Source organism: Diadema antillarum, unplaced genomic scaffold (genome assembly GCF_040938485.1).
Source record: "Diadema antillarum isolate AM-2024a unplaced genomic scaffold, OU_Dant_1.0 scf00000003, whole genome shotgun sequence".
NCBI classification, from domain to species: Eukaryota; Metazoa; Echinodermata; class Echinoidea; order Diadematoida; family Diadematidae; genus Diadema; species Diadema antillarum.
In genome coordinates this window covers 2,264,195-2,285,130 of record NW_027270892.1, presented here as the reverse complement: position 1 = coordinate 2,285,130, position 20,936 = coordinate 2,264,195, and the positions used below count along the sequence as shown (strand labels likewise).

Below are 20,936 nucleotides of genomic sequence, written 5' to 3'. Positions count from 1 at the left end.
CCACCCCCCATCGGAAAGCCCCCCTGCCTACCGGCGCGTGGCGCACCCTCAGACCGACATGGTGTCCATGAGCTCCGTTAACACAGAGGACGAGGATGGACTTCGAGGTAGGAAGACCACCCTCCCACCCCCTTTGACTAGTCCCTTGTTTCTTCACTTGGACTAATATTGTTTGTATCGTTCCGTTCCCATTCAGTGCACAAACACTCCACTTAACCTAAGAGAATTGAAGAAAATCTCTGTTTTGAGACATTAAGTACTCATCTTGCCAGGGACACAAAGTTGTGTCGGTTTTATTAGGCAATGGTACAGAACTGCTGATAGTGATTTGACCTGCAGGCGTCTACCGGTACTTAGGTTGAATTGATTAATCAAAAGCATTACGCCAAGGCCTAAAACTGTTGTTGTTTTCTGTAAGGTATATTTCACTAGACTATTTCACTAGAATTCACATTATGTTCAGGGGACTTTTACCTGAAATTTACCTCATATGAATGTCTATTAAGCAACATTTTGATATTCAATTAAAACAAAGTTTAGAACTGCATGTCTTTACTTACACATTGAAAAGTAAATACAGCACATTTTTTAAAACCCTCTTGAAAAGCCATAGTGTTTATTATTTAGTATGACATTGACAAGGTAAGACATGAAACAGTGAACAAGTCGGTATGTGTTTTTGTAGGATTTCGCTGTCAGTCAAAAGTGGAAAGAAGTGCTGAAAGGCACTCAGTGTCATTTCGGAAATAATAAAATCTTTGTAAAACAAGGAAGATAATTTCATGTATGAAAAACTCTTGCTCTACCACACATTTTTATGGGGAAGATTTGTTGTGAAATAAATCAAATGTGATTCAATTTCAAAGTAAAGGAATTGTTTTGAAATTGAAAATAGATTGTCACTTGAGTAAGAATATGATTCCTTGTAGCTGATGTCTGAAAGGGCTTTTACCTTTTTTTTAATATGCACAGAGTCCGTATGAATCAGCTATTAGAATCTTCCTACGAATAAAACTTTTGAGAAACACAGACATATATGCACGACTTTTGCACTGATTGGATGAAATAACATTTGTACTAATATCATTTTTATATGCATCTCATATCTACCTCATAAAACACTTCTTCTTCAAGTCACATTTTAAGTCCATTCATATTCCTTATACTCATCCCTTGGTAAATCAAGCATGGGATTGTGACTGACTTGTACTCATCAACTGGTTTGGGGATGTCCACAATAATCTGCACCGCTAACCATCTCTCTTTTCTCTCATCTTTCGTCATTAATCGCATTTCTCTCCCATCTTTGTATTTTTCCCCCTTTATTCAACATTTCTTGCTTGCATGATGGAATGGGGTTGACATAAATTTCTGCAAAAAAAAATATAAAAAACAACAACAATCAACTGGTCATTGCTTTACACGTTGTCCTCCTGAAGTGAAACCTAGCAATAAGACCAAAGTGTCGTCTGTCTCGGCCGCGCCCAAAGGGGACAAGGTGAAAGTGGTCACAAAGGCGGTAATCAATGGAGAAGATGCCAAGGACCCGAGCAGTCGTGAGCAGGTTAGCGAAGACAACGACACGGACGCATCCGACGATGCGCACAACACCAGCAAAGAGGGCGAGATCATCGGACTGAACGACCTCGAGCAATGGCCGCTCTGGCCTCCAAGAGGAACTCCACGTTCTCCATGGAGGAAGAGTGTTCCTCCAAGCGTAACTCGCAGAATTCGGCAGATGACGACGCCCCATCCGCCCCGGCACCCAGTGTCAAGTGTGTGCGCTTCAACATGAAGCCAGAGATCAACCAATTTGAGGTGCTCAGCTCGCAGTCGGAGGCACCCACAGATTCGGAGAGTGAGCGGTCCTACGCTGAAGCCTTGAGTCTTATGGAGAGGAGTCACCCGGACGGACACTGCAACGGCCACAGAAGCGGCGGGCCCATGGAGGTGGAACAGGATCCTGTGGACTTGAACACCAACGTGGACCCCACCGAGTTTGGTGTTGATGGTCCTGTGCTCGTCGTCGCCGACGTCAGCTGCCAGACTGATGATGAACTGGACGACGATGACGACGAACCGGGCGAGACAGAACCGTTTCTGTCGCCGGGGAGCCCTCTAGAGACGACGACAGAGTTCCACGACACGCACCAGACAGTGTACATTCACCGATCACCTCAAGGTTCTCCCCAAGACGATGAGGACGTCTGTAACATGCATGACGCCCAGTCTCAAGTTCCACACAGTATGTCAAACCTCGACTGGGACAACCCACATTGCTTGCATGTTTGCATGACTCATGCTGTTTCCGTGGTTTCGTTCTGAACACTTTTCTGTTGAACCAGTGATTCCTTTTGGAGGAGTAGCCATTTCCCGTTTCCCCCACTCTGTAGAATGTTCTTTCAAATGTGTTTAGTTTATTTCAGTTGTCATGGTCCTTGTTTATGTCAGGTTATCACAAAACACTGCACCAGGAAAAACAGACAAGAGTGCACAACACCCGGTCAAAATGAATTAAATGTTGTTTGTATTTCATTCCTGTTTTTTTCTCACTATTGATCCTATTTTCTTCATTAATTGTGTTTGTCTGTTTGTTTGTATGTGTAGTTAAATAAAAAGAAGGTTGGCAAATTTTCTTCAGGCAAGTTTGTGTGTTTTGCTGGCATCAGAGTTTTGTATCTGTGCAGGTAGATCGTACATTTCCTTTGTTGTACAGAGTTTGATGTTTTGAAGGTCCTTCTTTGTTAGTGTTAGCACCTTCTGTTTCTTTCTGCCTGCTAGAGAGCACTTAAAGCTGCACATCATTTTCATTAGATTTAATGTTTGGTGTAGCTAGACACAACATTAGGTCATAGTATTACCCAACAGTTTTGCAAGAGTCATGGGTACATCGTAACGCGCGGGAGAGAATAAGAACACCGACATATTGATAGATCAAATGAAAGGTTAAGTGATGATGTATAAAGGCCCTGTTAGAAGTTGCTTTGAGGGGCATTTTTGTTTTCTGAACATCACTTCTGTGAATTTTTCAGGAATAATCTGGGGAATAGAAGTAGGCAGGCACAAAACATACACAGTAGCTGTCTGTTCTCGGCATTTTATATTCTTCGTGAGTGTCCTTTGTTGAGATGTTTTCTATTTAGGCATTTGTGTTCAAGTTGGAAGTAGGGGTGTGTTTGGTCAATGGATGCATTGTGCCTTTACCACTCTAATGTCATGGTGTTTGAGTGCTTCAGTTGTAAATCAAACTGTTATTTTAAACTTTTGCATGACAGTTGACGTGAAATCCACTTTACTGCGTTAATCATTTGCTAAATATGTACAGACCACCTACTTGATATACATGATTTTGATACCTTTACTGTTGTTTTGATATTGTTCATGAGATCTTTTATCATTTAATTCAATTTTTCATTCACTCCAGCTTGGAAGTAATTTAAAATTGTTATGTTTATTTGCTGTTTTCTATGTACATCAAGTTTTTACCTTGGAATGTATTGGTCGCTTAAGCTTGAACTTGAACTTGAATATACTTTGCTGATACATATACTCAGTAGTATCTTTGTTGGTATATACTCCTCCCCCCCCCCCCCATTAAAATAAGAGTTTGCAGTGGAGGGCCAATTCTAAGGGCAACAGGAATGATAGTATAAATTGTGTGAGGGTTTGTGGGAATAGATGGTGTTATATGTAAACAGAGAGGTGGGGGACCCACCTTTATGGTGTTATTTGTGAATACGTTTTTAGATGGTCTGTGTTTAGAAGGTATGGGGACCCAGGCGTGCCCCTGCTGTGTGTGTTGGGTTTGTCATCTCAACTGCCTCTTTACAGTGGGTGAATGAGAAGAGTAGAACTTTCAGCTTTGTATTTCCCCTTTCAGTCACTTCTTGAGACTTTTCTCCAAAGCTTCTCTTCCCTTTCATCTTTCTCTCTGTCTTGTGCTCTCGCTTTCTCTGTAGGTAATGTCTTTTTGATACCTCAACCTTTTTCTGTATTTTACTGAAGTTATTTTTATTTGTCTCACATTCATACTTCTGATTGTTCTGAGATATTGTAAAATTGCCCACATCTTGCCCTATGATCATCTCAATCAGTTACATGTAGATCAGTGAGAACACATGTAGGAACAAATGTCCAAGAATTATGTAAAATGTATTCTATTTTTTTTAAATAATTCACAAAAGAAATAGATAATATGTATGAAACCTTATTTACGTCGATGTAGGGTAATTTGTCAATCCGTTGCAATAAAAACAACTTCCAGCAAAACTTTCTTTCGTATGAATATGTGAAACCTACAGTAATCAAACAATATTACTCATATCAAGTTAAGTTGGCAGCACCCAGTAGAGATTTAAAGACCTTGCATGTTCCTGCTTGTTTTTGAAACTGTCCCGTGTATACTGCAGAGCTGCCAACTGTTACGGATTTCCCGTAATTGTTACGGGAAATGATCACGATTACGGGAGTACGGAATGTCGCCTCAAAATTACGGTTTTTGGAAATTCCGATAATGCCCTATCGCCTATGCAGCAATTGCAATATACTAGCAGACTACACACTGTACATGTTTCATTCTCCAGCCGCATTTGTGTGTGTCGGTGCCTGTGTACTCGACGTGTGTGTTCGTAGCTTCCATTATAGAAAAGTGTGCGCACACGCAATTCGCTGCTTGCGTACTGTGTGCACCGAACGGAAATTCGCGCGCGTGAATCCCTGTCGCCTACGGACCCTGGATGTTTCCATCGATCGCCATGGGATCCCCATGTGTGGCCGGCCGGCTGGGGACCGGAGCGTGAGTACATGTAGTAGCTTAGCTACACACTGTAGCCAGCTGCCATTATAGACAGTACCCTATTTCGTTTTGAGTTGGGGTAGAAGCGCTCCGTTGTGCAATGTCTGCTTCTTTTTCTCTACTTCTTCCGTTTTTCCCTTGCCTCCCAAGTACGAAATGATTTTTAGAGTGTTGTGTGTGTTTTTTGTAACGTTATTGCATCATTTTTCTGCAAGGAAGAGGTGAGTTTCTGTTCGTGTACTGATGATGTGCACTGCAGTATGTGCAGGTGAAAAGCGTTCGAACTTTCTTTCCCGAGTATCGTGGAAACTCGATGTATTTCTAGGCCTATAAAAGGAGATCTCATGTAACAGAATACTTATAACAAACTATTTTCAGGTCAAAGTGAATTGATTTCCCTTGTTTTGTATCGTTTATTGACGATCTCAAGGATCTCGTCGTAATACCGAATTTCCAATGTGTAGGTCTAGATCTATTTGATTTTCGCGTAGCTTTCGGTGCTGCAAACTTTTGCTAGGGTCTAATCTTACTACAAAACTTATCGTTCTATTTCTGTTGTTTCTCACACCTCGTTTGGTACGATTTCTTCCATTTTATATAACTTTATCCGTTCTCTTTATGCTTTGAAATATTTAAACGTAATTCTTTCAAGTGTCTCTTACTGTTATTTTCGTAACGGCGATTTCTCCGCTTTCGTCCAATACTTTTTCGAATCGAAGCGACGTGTGTTGTCTTTTCTAAATATTTGTGTTGTTGGGAGGTGTTGATACTTTGTTAACTGCGACCAGCCCCATGATACGGAGCGTCCCGGGGTTAATACTTTGTATTTGTTGTACTTATTTATTTTCCTCGGTGTTTATCTCGAGGGACTATGCGTGTTTCTTAATGTTAATAGGAAAAGGCTAAAATGATATGAGTGATGTCTGATGGTGATGATGAAAACCGTATGCTGGTACAAAAAGACGTCTTACTGTGAATGCTGAGCGTACGTGCCGTTCGTTTTATTTCACTTTCCCTCTTGGTCTTCTTTCCCCCTTACTCTTCTTTCCCCTCCAAAGAATGATAAAAAAAGAAATTACATATACCTCACAACAAAAAGATCCACGATCTACCAACCTTCGTAAGTTTAAGTTAAATCTAAACGTTCAATATCAGCAAAGAATACGGGGAAAGCACGAATGACAATAAATTAGAGCGAAGAGATTGTGAAATACTGAATACACGCAGTCTCTTCGGCTCGAAGAAACTTGACACCCACCCGGCCTCTCCCCTTGTGGAAATTTCCACAAAAACAGGTGCCACACCCAGGTGCGTGCCAGACGAAAGAATGCGCGCACTGGAATAAACAGCGTGTTAGTATCCTGGAAATATCGATCGAAGAACCAGCTCATTAGTTGAATTAAAGGAATCATTGCAAAGATATCGTGATTCTATATCCTTTCTTTTGGCGCATAGTAGGAAACATCAAACAGTCGAATATATTGTACTTAATCGAATATCTTATGTTCCCTGAACAATAAAAAAGTATCGATTAATCAGTCAATTAAATCACGGAAATACTTAGAAGGTCTCGTATGCCCAGACAAATTCACTACGATTAGGTCCAATGAGATGCAGTCATCACCTGGTTAGACAGCAAAATCATGACAATTAATTTCAGTTCACGCTCATCATAACTGCTTATTACTTTTCAAAGTTTTGGCTATCAACATTCGTTCGTAGGTGTTTTTTGTTTGTTTGTTTTGTATGTTTTTCCTCTTGAAAGACGTAATGACTTTTTCGTATCGAATTTAAACTCCCATGTTTACCGTAAACAAGCCATTCAGCTCAGCTATGGCGCATTCGATCCATCGAACTTGCAGTAACCTCTTAGGCAGGAGCACATGGGTCTGTCCTTTAAACTTGAAAGTGACACCACGTGTTTGCACATTGGCGCAACCACACGCAGCGCGGCATTTTTGCGATCATCTATAGTAGAGTTTCCGATTCCAGTCAGGGTAAAAGAAATTGGAATACTTCGGAAAATACTGATGTTTAAAATCCAATAAAATGAAAAAGCCTGAAAACAACGCATGATTATGTTTTATAGTAAACAATAGTTGGAAACACCGAAGAGAGTTTTGCATTCGCTCACACAGAAGCTTTCTTGAGAAGATGAAAGCATCCCCCCTCCCCTGCTAGATAGTGGAAGCTTCCATAACCAGCCCAGCAAGTTTCTCGAGGTACATACATGCACTTGTACACATGCAGAGCATTGCGCGAGAAAGCAATCAATCAACGCTGAACATTGCGTAGTTTGGATTCTTTATCGTGCTGGTGTCCAGCTCGATACTTGGGCATGTGTCGTAATGTTTTGTTTAGAGCCTGTAGGCCTCATATGTCGACGAGTTTAATTCAAAATAGCAAAAAGAGGGAGATGGAGAAATTACGGATTCTGGTGGAAAAATACGGATTTTGGAGCTGCTGAGTCCGGATTTGTGCTTCCAAAGGTTGGCAGCTCTGATACTGTAGTTGAAATGCTGGTATATATTCAGCAAAACTAGTTGTGATATGAAGGTACCATTCATACTGTAATTTGAATGAACCTTGCTGTAGTTCTCCTCTAATTTTCAGTTTTATGGTATTTGTCTTTTTGTTGTTTCCAAACCTTTCTGCTATTTCCTTTCGATCATTTTAGGAGAGTGTGACATGCTATTTATATCGGAGTTTTTAATCCCTTCTTAATTATACCTTCCTTTTGTTTGATAATATTCATGAGAATACTAGTTTCTATTCAGCATATATTATATATAGGGGATATGCCCCCCCCCCCCTTCTCAGTTCATGATAAATTTACAAGTTTGGTGTGAATCCCTCTTCATCCAACCCACTTAACACCAACGACAGACCATGCCAGTGATACATGACCTCCATATTTCCAGACTGAATGCCCATACTGTACTCAAGCAGTAAACTACCACTCCCCACCCCCCCCCCCCCCCCCACAAATCTTGTAATCATTCATGATCTGACAAACTTGCATTTCTTGAAATTGCATTCCAGATCGTCCGTCCACTTCAGCGCAATATTTGTGTAAGTCTGGCTACCTGTGAGTGCTGAATAGGCATCTGGCCGTGAGCGCTGCCGTACTATGTTTTGCGTTGCGGGCATCATCATGATTTTATTCCGACAGGCATTGGAGCTCGACAGGCATTGTATGCACACTCCTGCTGTGTTGCAAACTTTTCTCAGCTCTGATTATCTGTAAATCTTTTATCTCCAGTCAGATACTGGATATAGATACTTCAATCTGAGGTACATTCTGCAAGTCTCAGCAATAAGCCCTCTTCCTTTTTTTTTTACTTTTCTTTCTCTCTTATCTATATCTCTCTCTATATATATATATCTGTCTACCTGTCTATTTATTTATCCATCTATCTATCTATCTATCTACTATATCTACCTATCTATTTATCTGTGTATCGCTACCTATCTCTCTCTACTTTCAATCTATCTCTACCTATCTATCTATCTCTACTTTATCTATCAATCTCTACCTATCTATCCATCTCTACTTATATATCAATCTATCTTTACCTATCTACAAAGTATCTATCTATCTCTACCTATCTGTATATTTCTACTTGTATCTATCTATCTATCTGTCTAACTATTTATCTATCTATCTATCTATCTACTGTATCTATCTATCTCTACTTGTATCTATCTGTCTATCTATCTATTGACCTATCTATTTCTACCTATCTTTCTCTTCCTATCTGCCTATCTATCTCTACCTATCTCTCTGTTTCTCTCTTTATCTATCAATCTATCTACATTTTTGTATCTATCTATCTATCTATCTATCTCTTCTTATCTACTATATCTCTCTCTTTCTCTCTGCAGCGCAATGTGTAGCATTCTCTAAGAGCAGCTAGGGTTGCTTGCCATGGTGACTTGTGTCCATTGCAGGCCTCTTTCGTCTATCATTTCAGCTCATTCATTTCAGTTTACAAGTGATAGTAGAAGTAATCCAGTTCCTCCTGGGGTGTGGCAGTCGGTTGCTAGGGGCAATTCTCGCTATCGCCAATGACGTAAAAAGTACCCGGATGTTGATTTAAGCGTCATTTACGGTGCATTATGGGATAGCCCGGTAGCAAAGTCACTTCCGTTCGTACGCGCGTGATACGTGACTAATGCTATTTACACACACAAGCGACTGTATTCTACGTGTACTTCCGGTTTTCTCGACTTGAATTACAGCTTTAATATGATTTGAAATTTCTCCATTCTTAAGAAATTGCTGTTAATACGACTATTGGTTGTTGCTGCGAAGCTGCCATGTGTTGTTCGCACGACAATAAATGAAAAAAATCTGCAGAAATAGGACCCTTACTGGCATGCGAGACGTGACGTGGCCGCGTGGGTGAAGTTTGCGGGTGACTCCACAGCATAGAGATGTATACTAATAATGTTCTTAGTATACATCTCTATGCTCCACAGCGCAGTACGTGCACGCGCGACTTTAGTATGTATTATAGTAGCACTAGGTAGTAGGCCTAGTGCCTACGTACATTGTACGTACTTACAGTATACTTGGGTGACCCGCACCTCGTCATAGTTAATGTTTGCGCATATTTGAATCACATTTCGCCACTGAAATTCTTTGAAATCCAACTCACATACAGGAAAAATGCTGAAAATTCCAATGGAATCACAAGCTCACTGATCGATGTCGAAAATTTGCAGCTATCGTCGTCAAACGCGAACGATGCGAAATAGCTGTGCGCTAAGGAAGGGGCCCGCAACTCGTCACCCGCGCTCCCATAGGCAAAGCACGTAAAAGACGTGTGCGGCTGACCGTGATGCTCCCATAGACATACACGTAAAAGATGCGTGCGGGGACAGTGGTGATACTTATAACACGTAGGGTCCTATTCCGATTAAAATTTCCGATTTTCGCGAAAAACTGTTCGGTTTTCACCAAAATTTGCTTGGCCCTGCCAAGTTTCAAGCATACTGAACACAGTCCCGGGCATAAATTTTTGTTTAGTGCGCTTAAAACGATTTTAAGCGGGGTGACGGTATTCGGGCCCCTGACGAGGTGCGGGTACCTCGCTATACTTGGAAGAAATTGCTTCGGAGACAGGATAAGTTCGAGATCACTGTTCGTTCCCGATTGTGTTCGCGACATTTCGACAGAGAACAAATAAAAAAAAAGAGATGGGCATTCCATGACGATTATACTGTATATCCAGGTGGGTGAATATTTTCCAGCATATTTTCAGCGTATGCAGAGATGACTGATCTGTGATGTACGCCGTACCGGTATGTGTTAGCTTATGCGCTGCGTGCAGTGAGTGGTGCATGCTAGCAAGGCCGGCCGCCGGCGGCGGCGGGGACTATACAGTGTACGAGTATGACAGGCCTGCCTGGCCACTCGCTGGCTCGGGCGGTACAGCGGCCTATGTACTAGTATACATGGTCGGCGCTGCGCTATAGGTAAGGTACACGTACGCGCACGCTAGCATTGTGCAAATTATGACCCGCGCCGGAAGTGCCCTTGCTACCAAGTGCACTAAATCTTGACGAAAAAGCCACATCCGGGTACTTTTTACGTCATTGGCGATAGCGAGAATTGTCAACTATCTCAAGAGGCACGAGGGGATGATGCACTTCAGGTAGCCAGACTTCTCTCGCAAACATTTTGCGATCTGTTTTCCTAGAGTAGCAGCTGGCATAAGGGCAGTATATTCTTGAATCTATCTGCAAAATGTCCTTGCCATAACATATTTGTAGACTTGTGGATAATTTGTGATATGCAGAGAATCTGAAGGGTGAACATCCTCGTCTAGGCTTTGATGTGACGGTTTTACACAGTGTCTGAAAAAAAAAAGAAGAAGAAAAGTATCTCCTCAGAATATCACTTTCTGGAAGGAGAAATGGATAGTTTGTTTGCCTCCATGTGGCAGATTTGAGCTTGTTTCCGATAACAGTTTTCTAAAATCGCTTCTTGCAATGAAAAAAAAAGTAAAGGTTTTTTCTGACAAATTGGTAGTATAGCTTGTCACACCTTTACCTGTTGTCTCCATGAAGTGACAAGCAGCCATAGACATAATACCCTGAACCTGCACATATATTGTATGATATAATTGTCCCATTCCCTGTGCATAAGCGATTGGTTGCGAATGTCCCCGTCAAAGATGATATCTTGTGGTACAGCTTAGAGTCACTGCAAAGATGACATTATCATTATTCTCACTGTGTGTCCATCTAGTTTCCCCAACCCCCTTCCAAACAAGTACTCTGTATGTGTATGTGTATCTATGACCTGTATTCATTTCCTAGACCAGCATGCCTCTAACTACTCTCATTTAATAATTACATGCCCGTATACCAGTTTGGCATTCATGTACTGTTGAGGAAAAATTACGTGTGTGACAAGGTTTTGACCTATCACTTTACAGTACTTGTGTGTGGCATATAGTATTTACCATGTGTGATATCATGTGCATGATGTAAGCCATGGATATGTGATTATTATTTGTAATATCATGTAGTTATTTTTTTTAGTTAAATAAACATTTGGTAAATATTGAGTCGGTGATTGACTTTTGTAAGAGTACAAGGCCTACATGTACTCATTTTTTATTTCGATTATTGTTTTTCCACCCCATGCAACCACCGTGGCTTTTTGCAATCATTCAGTTGGCAAGTTGTGTTGATTAACATGTACACTGCTCAGGGTGTATATTTGTTGTTTTTGGTTCTTCTTTTTTCATTTAGCCTGTGGATACCATTCATTTCTCATTTTGTTGCAATCCTGCATGGGGTGTGGAATGCAGGAACACTGTCCAAATCTTTTTTGTTACCCCCCCCCCCCCCAATCTCCCAATGGAGATATGGTGGTGACTGAATAGGGGATTTGAAAACAAAGATGGAAGATAACAAATTCAAAAGAGCCCAGACGTAGATTCCCTCTCTCTATTTTTCCTCTCGCAAATTGGTTGGCAAGGCACTGATCCTGCTTGTGGCATTGGGCACACTGATGCATATTCTTTCAGCTCTTATTATATATATGTGTTTTGTGTATTATGATTTCTTGCAACCTTTGACTATCTGTTACAGTAATCTATGTTGTATGTAGACGATTTTATTCTTTTCTCTGTGTTTTGACGTATCCCGTCTCCTTGCCTTCGAGTCTTTACTTCCTAGCTCCCTGTTTTATTTTTCATCTCTTGTGTGTTGTGTCTACCTTTTTACAGCTCTTGGTCTGCTGCGTGGAAAGAAAGGTATTTTTTTTTGCTCGTTACGTTTCCTGTCTTGACAGCATATACTACATGTACTCACCTCAATAAGGAGTGACGTTCTCTCTCTGTACATATATATTTATGCATATTGTGGTATACACATCATTGGCACTTTATGGTTACCATGACAACACAAATGACATCCTCAACACAACTCAACACATGTATGTTCTCATACAGTTTTTCATGAAATGAAACATTTCAAAGTGTAGCAGCGAAATGATTTGAGCAGAGATTAATGTATTACACAGATGAATAACTTGAATACGTTTGAATCAGGGGGGCATTTCATGAAGGAACTTGTCGGATGAAATATCTGGCAAGTCAATTATATCCGACAAGTTTTGAGAAATTCTTTAGTCTGATTGGCTGATTTCTCTGAACTTGTCGGATATAATTGACTTGTCTCACATTTTATCCGACAAGTTCCTTCATGAAATGCCCCCAGATTTCAGATTTTGTGAAATTGTCCCCCAAGGGATGATAAGATTGGTGGACAATACTTTTTTTATGCAGTTACAAAACTCAAAAGATATTGGTGACATATTGCTGAAATATGCCAGCAATTATCACAGTATCACAGTAATCACTTTATATTGATAGCAAATTTTTCTAACCAAACATTCAAGAAATCTTTAGGGATATGTTGAAAAGGAAATACAACTTTATTGATCAATACTATAACAGTTGTGATACTCGTACTGCAGAGTTAAATTAAAAGGAAGAGAAAAATGAGTAGTGAGCAGTAAGTACAAGTTGGTACAACATCAGTAGACATTTGATGAGGAAGGAATCATTAGAGAAAAAAAAATGACAGGAAAGAAAACAGAAATGACATGCTCACCAAGCGCAAAACTGACACAGAATCAGAGTTTCATACACTCAACTTTTTGCCTTCCCAGAAAGATTTCTGTCTTTTTACTCTCTCATTTTCCCACCATTTTTTGACACATACTGTAATCCTAATCAGTCATCAGGTTGAGAATATTATTGTGTGATATTATACATTAGGTTTGGGTGTATTTATCTCATTATTCTTAATATCACCATGTATTAAATCATTCTTTATCTTCTGTCCATCCCTCTTGTTTTATGCACACAGAGACACACACACACTGATGCACACACATACATGAGTGCCTTCAAATTATAGACCTTTGGAGACAGAAATTTTGTCCAGCACACTATACATGAACCTTATACACGTACAACCAACTTCTTAATATGCATGCGGACCACATATCTGGGGATAGAAGTGAACCCATTTCAGAGGTGCATTTTGCATTATTCTCTGCAGCCTGATACATCATACATGTATTTATCAATCAAAAAAAAAAAATCCATGGTTTGGTACGTGTCCACATACAGCAAGCATGCATTCCTGGAATGGCCACATTTGAAGGCACCTATAAACACAAACACATGCACACACACACACACACACACACACACACACACACACACACACACAGACACATTCTGGCATTGCTGTTGACATACCTTGTGTCACTGTATTCTGTATCTTCCTCTTTCATCTCCTCCTCCTCCCCATCTTACTTCACCCTCTTTTATTTCCTTTTCTTTTCCTTCTCTTCATCATCCATTCTATCACCTCCTTTACATCCTCCTCATCTTCATCTTCTTTTCTCCCACTTGATTCTCCTTTCTCCTTTTCCTCTTCTCTTTATTTCCACTCTCCATCATTTCCAGGATTTCCTCTTCATGCTTCTTCTTCATCCCCTTGTTTCTCCTCCTCCTCTTTTTCCTCCTTCAGTTCTCTTTCCTACTCCTCCTATTCTACTATCCCTCCAGTTTTTCCTGTACCTCCATCTACTCTCCTCCATGGCCACTTTTAATTCACCATCCTCTTCCTACTCCTCCTTCTCTTCCTCTTTCTCCTCCTCTTCCTCCTCCTCCTGCACCTTCTCCTCCTCTTCCTCTTCCTCTTCCTCCTCCTCCTCTCCCTCTTCCTCTTTCTCTTCCTCCTCCTTCTCCTCTTCCTCTTTCTCTTCCTTCTCCTTTTCCTCCTGCTCCTCTTCCTCCTCCTCCTCCTCCTCCTTCTCCTCCTCCTCTTCCTCTTTCTCTTCCTTCTACTTCTCCTCTTCCAGTCTTCCTCTTCCTCCTCCTCCTCCTCCTCCTCCTCCTCTTCCTCCTCTTCCTCCTCCTCCTCCTCTTCCTCTTCCTCTTCATCCTCCTCCTCCTCCTCTTCCTCTTCCTCTTCCTCCTCCTCCTCCTCTTCCTCTTCATCCTCCTCCTCCTCCTCCTCCTCTTCTTCCTCCTCTTCCTCCTCCTCCTCCTCCTCTTCCTCTTCCTCTTCATCCTCCTCCTCCTCCTCCTCCTCCTCCTCTTCTTCCTCCTCTTCCTCCTCCTCCTCCTCCTCTTCTTCCTCCTCTTCCTCTTCCTCTTCATCCTCCTCCTCTTCCTCTTCCTCTTCTTCCTCCTCCTCTTCTTCCTCCTCTTCCTCTTCTTCCTCCTCTTCCTCTTCTTCCTCCTCTTCCTCTTCTTCCTCCTCTTCCTCCTCCTCCTCCACCTCCTCATTCTTCTATACTTCATCTGCATCCTTCATCCTCTCTGGTTCTTGGTGCCTCTGTTTGAGTTTGTTGTGACACACATGACACACACAACTACAGATCTTTAACTTGTTTCCAACATCACATATGGAAAACTCAATATAGTTTCATGTTCAAAAATGAAAATATATATTATATATGTGTGTGTGTGTCATCCATGTACATACTTCCAATAAATATTTATGGATATCATGTTTTATCTTACTCTAAGATATAACAACTGTATCTAACCAACCAGTATCAACACTCTTATCACAGTGAATGACCTTTACCTGTGAACTTAACATTCTTTCTGTATCTGAGTCTCTTGCTATCTAATATCTTGTCCTGTATATATATTGTAAATGTGCTCAAATGATCATGTAATATTAGTATGACATGAAATTGTTGACTGTGGTCGTTTCATTGCGAGACATGATGCAAGCTGTACATCGGCCGTCTTGATTTTTGTATGCATGCATGCCTGTTTATAAGTCAGATTGCTGGCGTACATTAAATTAAATTCATTTCAGTAGTAATATTTTGTTCAGTGCATGTCACTTAATTTTGCCATTGAGTATTTTCAGAATGTATCTTATGCTCCATGACACTGATTTTGTTTCCTCTATTTTTTTTTCTGGCGTTAATTTGTTCAAAGATTAATTTGTTCTGTTCTTCCCCTCTCTCTTTCTCTCGTTCTCTCAAAAACGCGATGCACGATAGATTGACGAAATTTTCAGACAAAAGTAGGCACAGAGCATTTAAGGTTAGGTCACATGATTATTTCAGTGGCTTTGATTGGTTCGTTTTCTCGCATCCGTTTTGGTCCTCCTCCCTTTACTGGCCACAGATTTAGTACGTGGAGGTGTTTTTAGACTGTGACATAGCATTACATGTATACATGTGTGTGTTATGGATGTATAGTGTATTCTCTTATGTAAGCCCTTGTCACACAAACATTTATATATGATACCAAGTTTACCATGTGAAGTATTTCGGAATCTGTAGCTCTAGGCATCCTGTTTTGTTGTGGTTGTTGTTGGCAGTTTGGTATTGCGCCTCCAGCAAACATATTTTTCCATTGTACCCTTGGGCCATATTACATGGTTTATTCTCTGGGCCCATCCTCGGCCCATATTTTCATCCATCTTCTCGCCCTGCCAAGTATATACCTATGTACATAAACTAGTTGTAAATGAAGGTACATTGTTTGAAACCGTGCTTCCGATTTCTGGATTGACGACAGGATGCTTCATCAAAATTGGGATTTACAAGTTGTATACACAAATGAAAAGTTTTGTCTTGTGTTGGTTTTACACTGGAATTTTGATTGAAGAAAGCTACATTGTTATAGGTTGTTCCAAATGTCTGGTTTTTTCCCTCTCTCTCTCTCTCTCTTTTGCCTTGGCCGTACGTCTTTGCATGAAGCATCGTCCGTTCTCCGTTCTGCTAATGGGCGTTAACGTACTTGTGAATGACTCGCTCAAAAAAATAGTCATCTCATGATTGTGCCATTTGCATGACCATCAGATCATCTTTTGATATTCCCGTATGTAACTGTCCCATTTCTCGTGACACACAGTGACAGGCTTAAATACACAGCACTTTCCCAAATTTTGCCATTCGTATGGAGTTCAGAACCAATTGCTGTTTTTCAGTGCTCTGTGACGGCAAATTTTTTTTTCGTAAAAAAATAAAGTTTATAAGAATCCCAAGCGAGAATGAACACACAAATGGAGTGACTTGTATCCATTTGTTATGATACCTAATGACAGCATGAAATGTCTCCTTAACATGTTGACTCTTATTCCCTGAAGTAACATTTGACTCGCCAAGTTCTAATAAAACAACATTTTGGATGAGTAGCACTGTTACCATCCTTTTTTTTTCCCCAGCACACACAATCACTGCACACTTGATCTTCCCTTCTTTCTTAATCTTAGTGTGAGTGTTTAATTCAGATAACTGTCTTTGAAAATTCTAGGCTTGCCAGTTAAGACTTTTTAAAACAAATTTATGTGGATTACCAAAATACCGTGATGGGTACCCTTCTTCACCCCTGCCCCTGCCCCTGCCCCATCCACAAGAAACATGTGGGATTTGGAGTGTCTAGGCTTCCGGTAACTCTACAGATAATGTTCATCTGTGTTACCAAAGTTGATGAGGTAGTTTGGTTTTAGTGAAGGAAACATGATGACGTACATCCCATATATTTTTCTCCACTGAGTAATGTGTATGTCCTTCAAATTTCGCAGGGTCATGTCACGAAGCGTGGCAGAGCTTTTAAAGAAAAGAAAAAGTATAAAGATACAATGAAACAGAGAAGAGAATTGTGACTGTTGCCCATGCATATACGTTTTTTTGTTTGTTTCCCGTTCTTGATATGAGAAGTGACCATTTGCATGAAGCTTGCATTGCATCTACACTGTAAATGTTTTACTACTAATCCTGCCCTGTTTTTCTGTACATGGGCTATGCCAGTGTCATGTTCTCATCGTTAAACCCGACACTTTGTCCACATTGTTTGTGACGGTCAGATGCTGACCAGCTTTGACCGGCTTATGTCTGCCCGAGCAACGTTCTCTCTGTTATTAGTTTGCAGACATTGACCCATTTTAGAGCATGTTGGCTGAATATAAGTTTTTTTTTCCTATTCGTGTTTGATTGCTCTTTTTTGTTTTTACCAATGCATTTTTGTTAGTATGTTTTTTGCATGTCCAAAGTTCACAATGCATCTCTCATGGACTTGCTCTAATTGCATACAGAAAATATGCAATGGCAAATGACAGTAAAAAAGACTTGACAGCATAAACCCATGCACCTCAGATACATATATATATATATATGCTCTCAGATATTTCAAGCAAGCCACATATAGGGGAGAAAATACATATATGCAGGAAGTAAGATTCAAGTTTTCAAATATTACTCAAACAAGTTTAAGTCTTGTAAAGGAATTCTCATACATGTCAGTTTTACGGCATAAATTCCCCATTTCATTATGTGTGTCTCCTCATACAGCACACAACTTTGTAGTGTTAATGGTAGACAAGACGGCTTGTATATTGTTGCATTGATCTGCATGGGCTTAAATGCTATGATACTTTTTGTTGTGATTGGGAAGATGTCTTAACCCGCTGACTCTCACAAAGTTTTGGCCCCCTGTGCTTTGCCCTGCAGGATACAACTGGGACTGTAGCGACTGGATGCAGCTCCCAGAAGGCTTCCAAAGCATCCCTGAGAGACCCCCTAGACACCCACGAGACAGCCCTACCAACATCTCCACAAACACCTCCAACGTGGACAACGACGACGAGGACGACTATGAGACAGAAGACGATGACGAGTATGTGGGCGGCGATGACACGGACTACCCGCCCGAGAACGAGGACATGCCGTGCGCAAGGGCCACCCGTGAGTTCCGCCAGCAGCTGGCCAACTACCCGCCGCCAGTGGAGGACTACGAGAGTCTGCCACTAGAGGCGTACCAGATCAACGCCAGTCACTACTTGCCAGCGCAAAGCATTAGCACCTCCGAGATCCCGCCCGACTACGACAATGGCTCCCCGGACCAGTCGTCCATGTCGTGTGCGGCGCCACCGCGCCATCTGCCACTCCGGCCGGCCAACTTCCAGCGGCCGATCAGCGATATCTCGCAAGATGCCCTCTCCATGTCCATGTACACGTCGACCAACGCCTCCTGCTCCGACGTGTCGGGCATGTACGAACCGGACAGTGAGATAAACCTTAGCGAGTATGGGGAGATTGAGGAATGTTTGACAAACTTGCAGACAAGCACGGACGTGTAGTTGCACCCCCCATTCCAACCCTCTCTCCGATGCGTACGGTAGCTTTATGTCTAAGTCTCCCTCAATCATACTGTTGATGCCGGACCACAGAATTAAGTAAACTAAGCCGATTACTCGTGACGTCTCAATATGTTTCTACGCTGAGAAGGCAGGCGTTCTAAAGACCTATGTGCAGATGTCGATCCATGCAGAAAGAAGTCGCATCTAGTGTGAATAGTGTGTGGATCGCTCGCTTCGTTGTCGTGTACATTTCTGGATTCTTCGAATTGGACTTCTGCACAAAGCGAGAGCAGCAGGGCTTGCAAGGGGGGGGGGGGGGGGGGGGGGGTCATGTCTTTTGTGTGAAATGTACTGTGCTCTGTACGAAAGCATGTCTGTGGAGCAGCACTCTGTAGTAAGGCTGGGTTCACTTGTAAAATGTGAGATTACCAACTGCTTCGAGTCTGCATCTGGTATCTCACATTTGTGTATGCATATATATATTTATATACATGAATAGATAAATATATATATATATATATATTGTTTCTCATTGCTTGTTATGTACTATTGATGATATGTGTATGCTAGTTAAAACTCATGAGATGCTATGCCATGTTGTGGAATCGTATCATTTCAGTGGAAAGAAGAAAAAAAAAAGGCTGTATAAATTTCTGTGCTTCATATCTATTCTTGATATATGAGAGGTATTTTTAAACTATCAAAACTGTTATTGAGAGAAGTACATGTTTTTGAGTCTGTTCTAGTGTACAGCAAAGGAAGTATTACTTGAAAAAAAAAAAGTAGCATCTAGTTTGTAAGATTTGTGATTACTGGTAGGGAAAATATTTGGGAAAAAAAGTCATTGATATTGATAGGGTGCAGTTTGAAAGTGTTTGTATCAATTAGGATTGTGATGACATTCACATTATGTTAAGACAAAATGTACATTGTAATTTTCCAAACATGTATACTCTTCACTGGAAGGGTTGTTTGTCTATGTGTGGTGAACACTTATTGGATGAGTTGAGAGTGCTTGTGCTGTCTCCAATTTTATATCCACAGTAGCTTTTTACAACAAACTTTTGACTCTTTCCCAGTTTTATCATGTCTTAATAGAAACCCTTTTATAAAGTGTTCTCATGCAGTCACCGTATTGTGTGAGTGGATGCGTGTGTGTGTGCGCATGCAGGTGTGTGTGGGTGTTTGCAACTGTGTGGATGTGTGGTCGTAATAAGCTGTCAGTATGGATAATGTCGCACGATGAAGTCACTGCGTGATGGCACTCTTTAAGACAGCTGCTTTCCGGTGAAATGAAAGCAATATGTCATATTTTGTTCTTTTTTCTTGTGGTTTTGGGATTGAGAATTCTGAACCACCCACTGCTATGTGTATATATTTGCCAACAAGTGTGATCTACGGCGGATAAAGACTTCTTAATGTAGTGCTCTAAGCCTTGTGTGTTCTTTTATCATGGTGTTATCCACTGTCAGGAAAGATATATGCTTTGTTTTGTTTTAAATCTTGTTATTTTACTCTTTTAATTTATGCAACAACCAAAAAAAAAAAAAAGGGAAAATGACAATCGTGGTGCGTTGACAGAAATAAGAAATTAATTGAATGGTCGCTATGTAGGTGATTGGATGGAATTGTGGGGTCTTGAGCTTTGTTATATCTCCTTGAAGACAAGTGTAATATGATATAGCGTGATTACTGAGGGAAGTGATGGAATTTTGTTTGGTATCGAGATGGCTTAAATGCCAGTATTTCCCCCTCCCTTGTTTTGTATAAGATGGAAATAACCTTGAGGGAATCTGTATTCATCGAACATCTTTCACCAAACCTTGAAATGGGGTGAACAACTTCTAGTACTTAAAACCTTGGAGTAGGATGTAGGTCACAATTTGTGCGAAACACTTCAATTGTGTATGTAGCCCCTGTTGGCAAATTACTCCTTGAAGAAAGTCAGTCAGTAAGATGATTGACCGTCACGACTTGCCCACTTGTGAAAAAAAAAAGTATTCCTTGATCCGTGTCAGTTTTAATTTTTGTAGATCTGAGAACAGACTGCCATTGATGCATCACTCATAATGAAAATCTGTGTATTTTCTATTTCAAATTGGGAGCATAATTATATATATATATTTTTTTCTAGCTTCACAATTGGACGTGTATGATTTATCATGTGTTGGCATGAATGACACAGATTTAAGAAGAGCCTTTACTGTCAAGGTGTTTCTTATAGAGCTAGCTTTTTTCGTTTATTGTTTTCTTATATGAATGAAAGCATCTTGTATTCAGCAAATTGCAGAAACTTTTGAATCAATTTTGATACCAGTATTCAGCTGATCGTGCATTTGATAGAGCAGTCCAGGTTCAACGAGTCCTGTTACGATATTGCGGGAACAGTTTTCAAAATGAGTGGTACCATTTAGTAGCTGAGCAGATTTTCATTGTGTGTTGAAAATGTACGAACCAGGGACTTTATGCGTAATGCTGGTGATAAGAACAAGAG

The 20,936-nt window shown here is 40.8% G+C and overlaps 1 protein-coding gene across 2 annotated transcripts; it reads left to right on the top strand.

Annotated features, from left to right (window-relative positions):
* Positions 1–25: 25 nt before the first annotated feature.
* Positions 26–18,732, top strand: LOC139742043 (protocadherin Fat 1-like). 2 transcript variants are annotated; one of them, XM_071652709.1, is made up of 3 exons: positions 26–107; positions 12,040–12,066; positions 17,814–18,732. In XM_071652709.1, the coding sequence occupies exons 1-3, from the start codon at positions 59–61 to the stop codon at positions 18,440–18,442; spliced, it is 705 nt and encodes a 234-aa protein (XP_071508810.1). In that variant the 5' UTR covers positions 26–58; the 3' UTR covers positions 18,443–18,732. The 2 variants fall into 2 exon arrangements, with proteins under 2 accessions (XP_071508810.1, XP_071508738.1); XM_071652637.1 differs by lacking the exon at positions 26–107 and adding an exon at positions 1,923–2,245.
* The last annotated feature ends 2,204 nt before the right edge of the window (positions 18,733–20,936 follow it).

Bases quoted from the DNA above. Each gene is read 5' to 3' on its own strand.
- LOC139742043 (XM_071652637.1), top strand. From the start codon at position 1,945: ATGGAGGTGGAACAGGATCCTGTGGACTTGAACACCAACGTGGACCCC. The intron at 2,246-12,039 runs GTATGTCAAACC...ACCTTTTTACAG, and splicing joins CCAGTCTCAAGTTCCACACA to CTCTTGGTCTGCTGCGTGGA. The intron at 12,067-17,813 runs GTATTTTTTTTT...TTTGCCCTGCAG, and splicing joins TCTGCTGCGTGGAAAGAAAG to GATACAACTGGGACTGTAGC.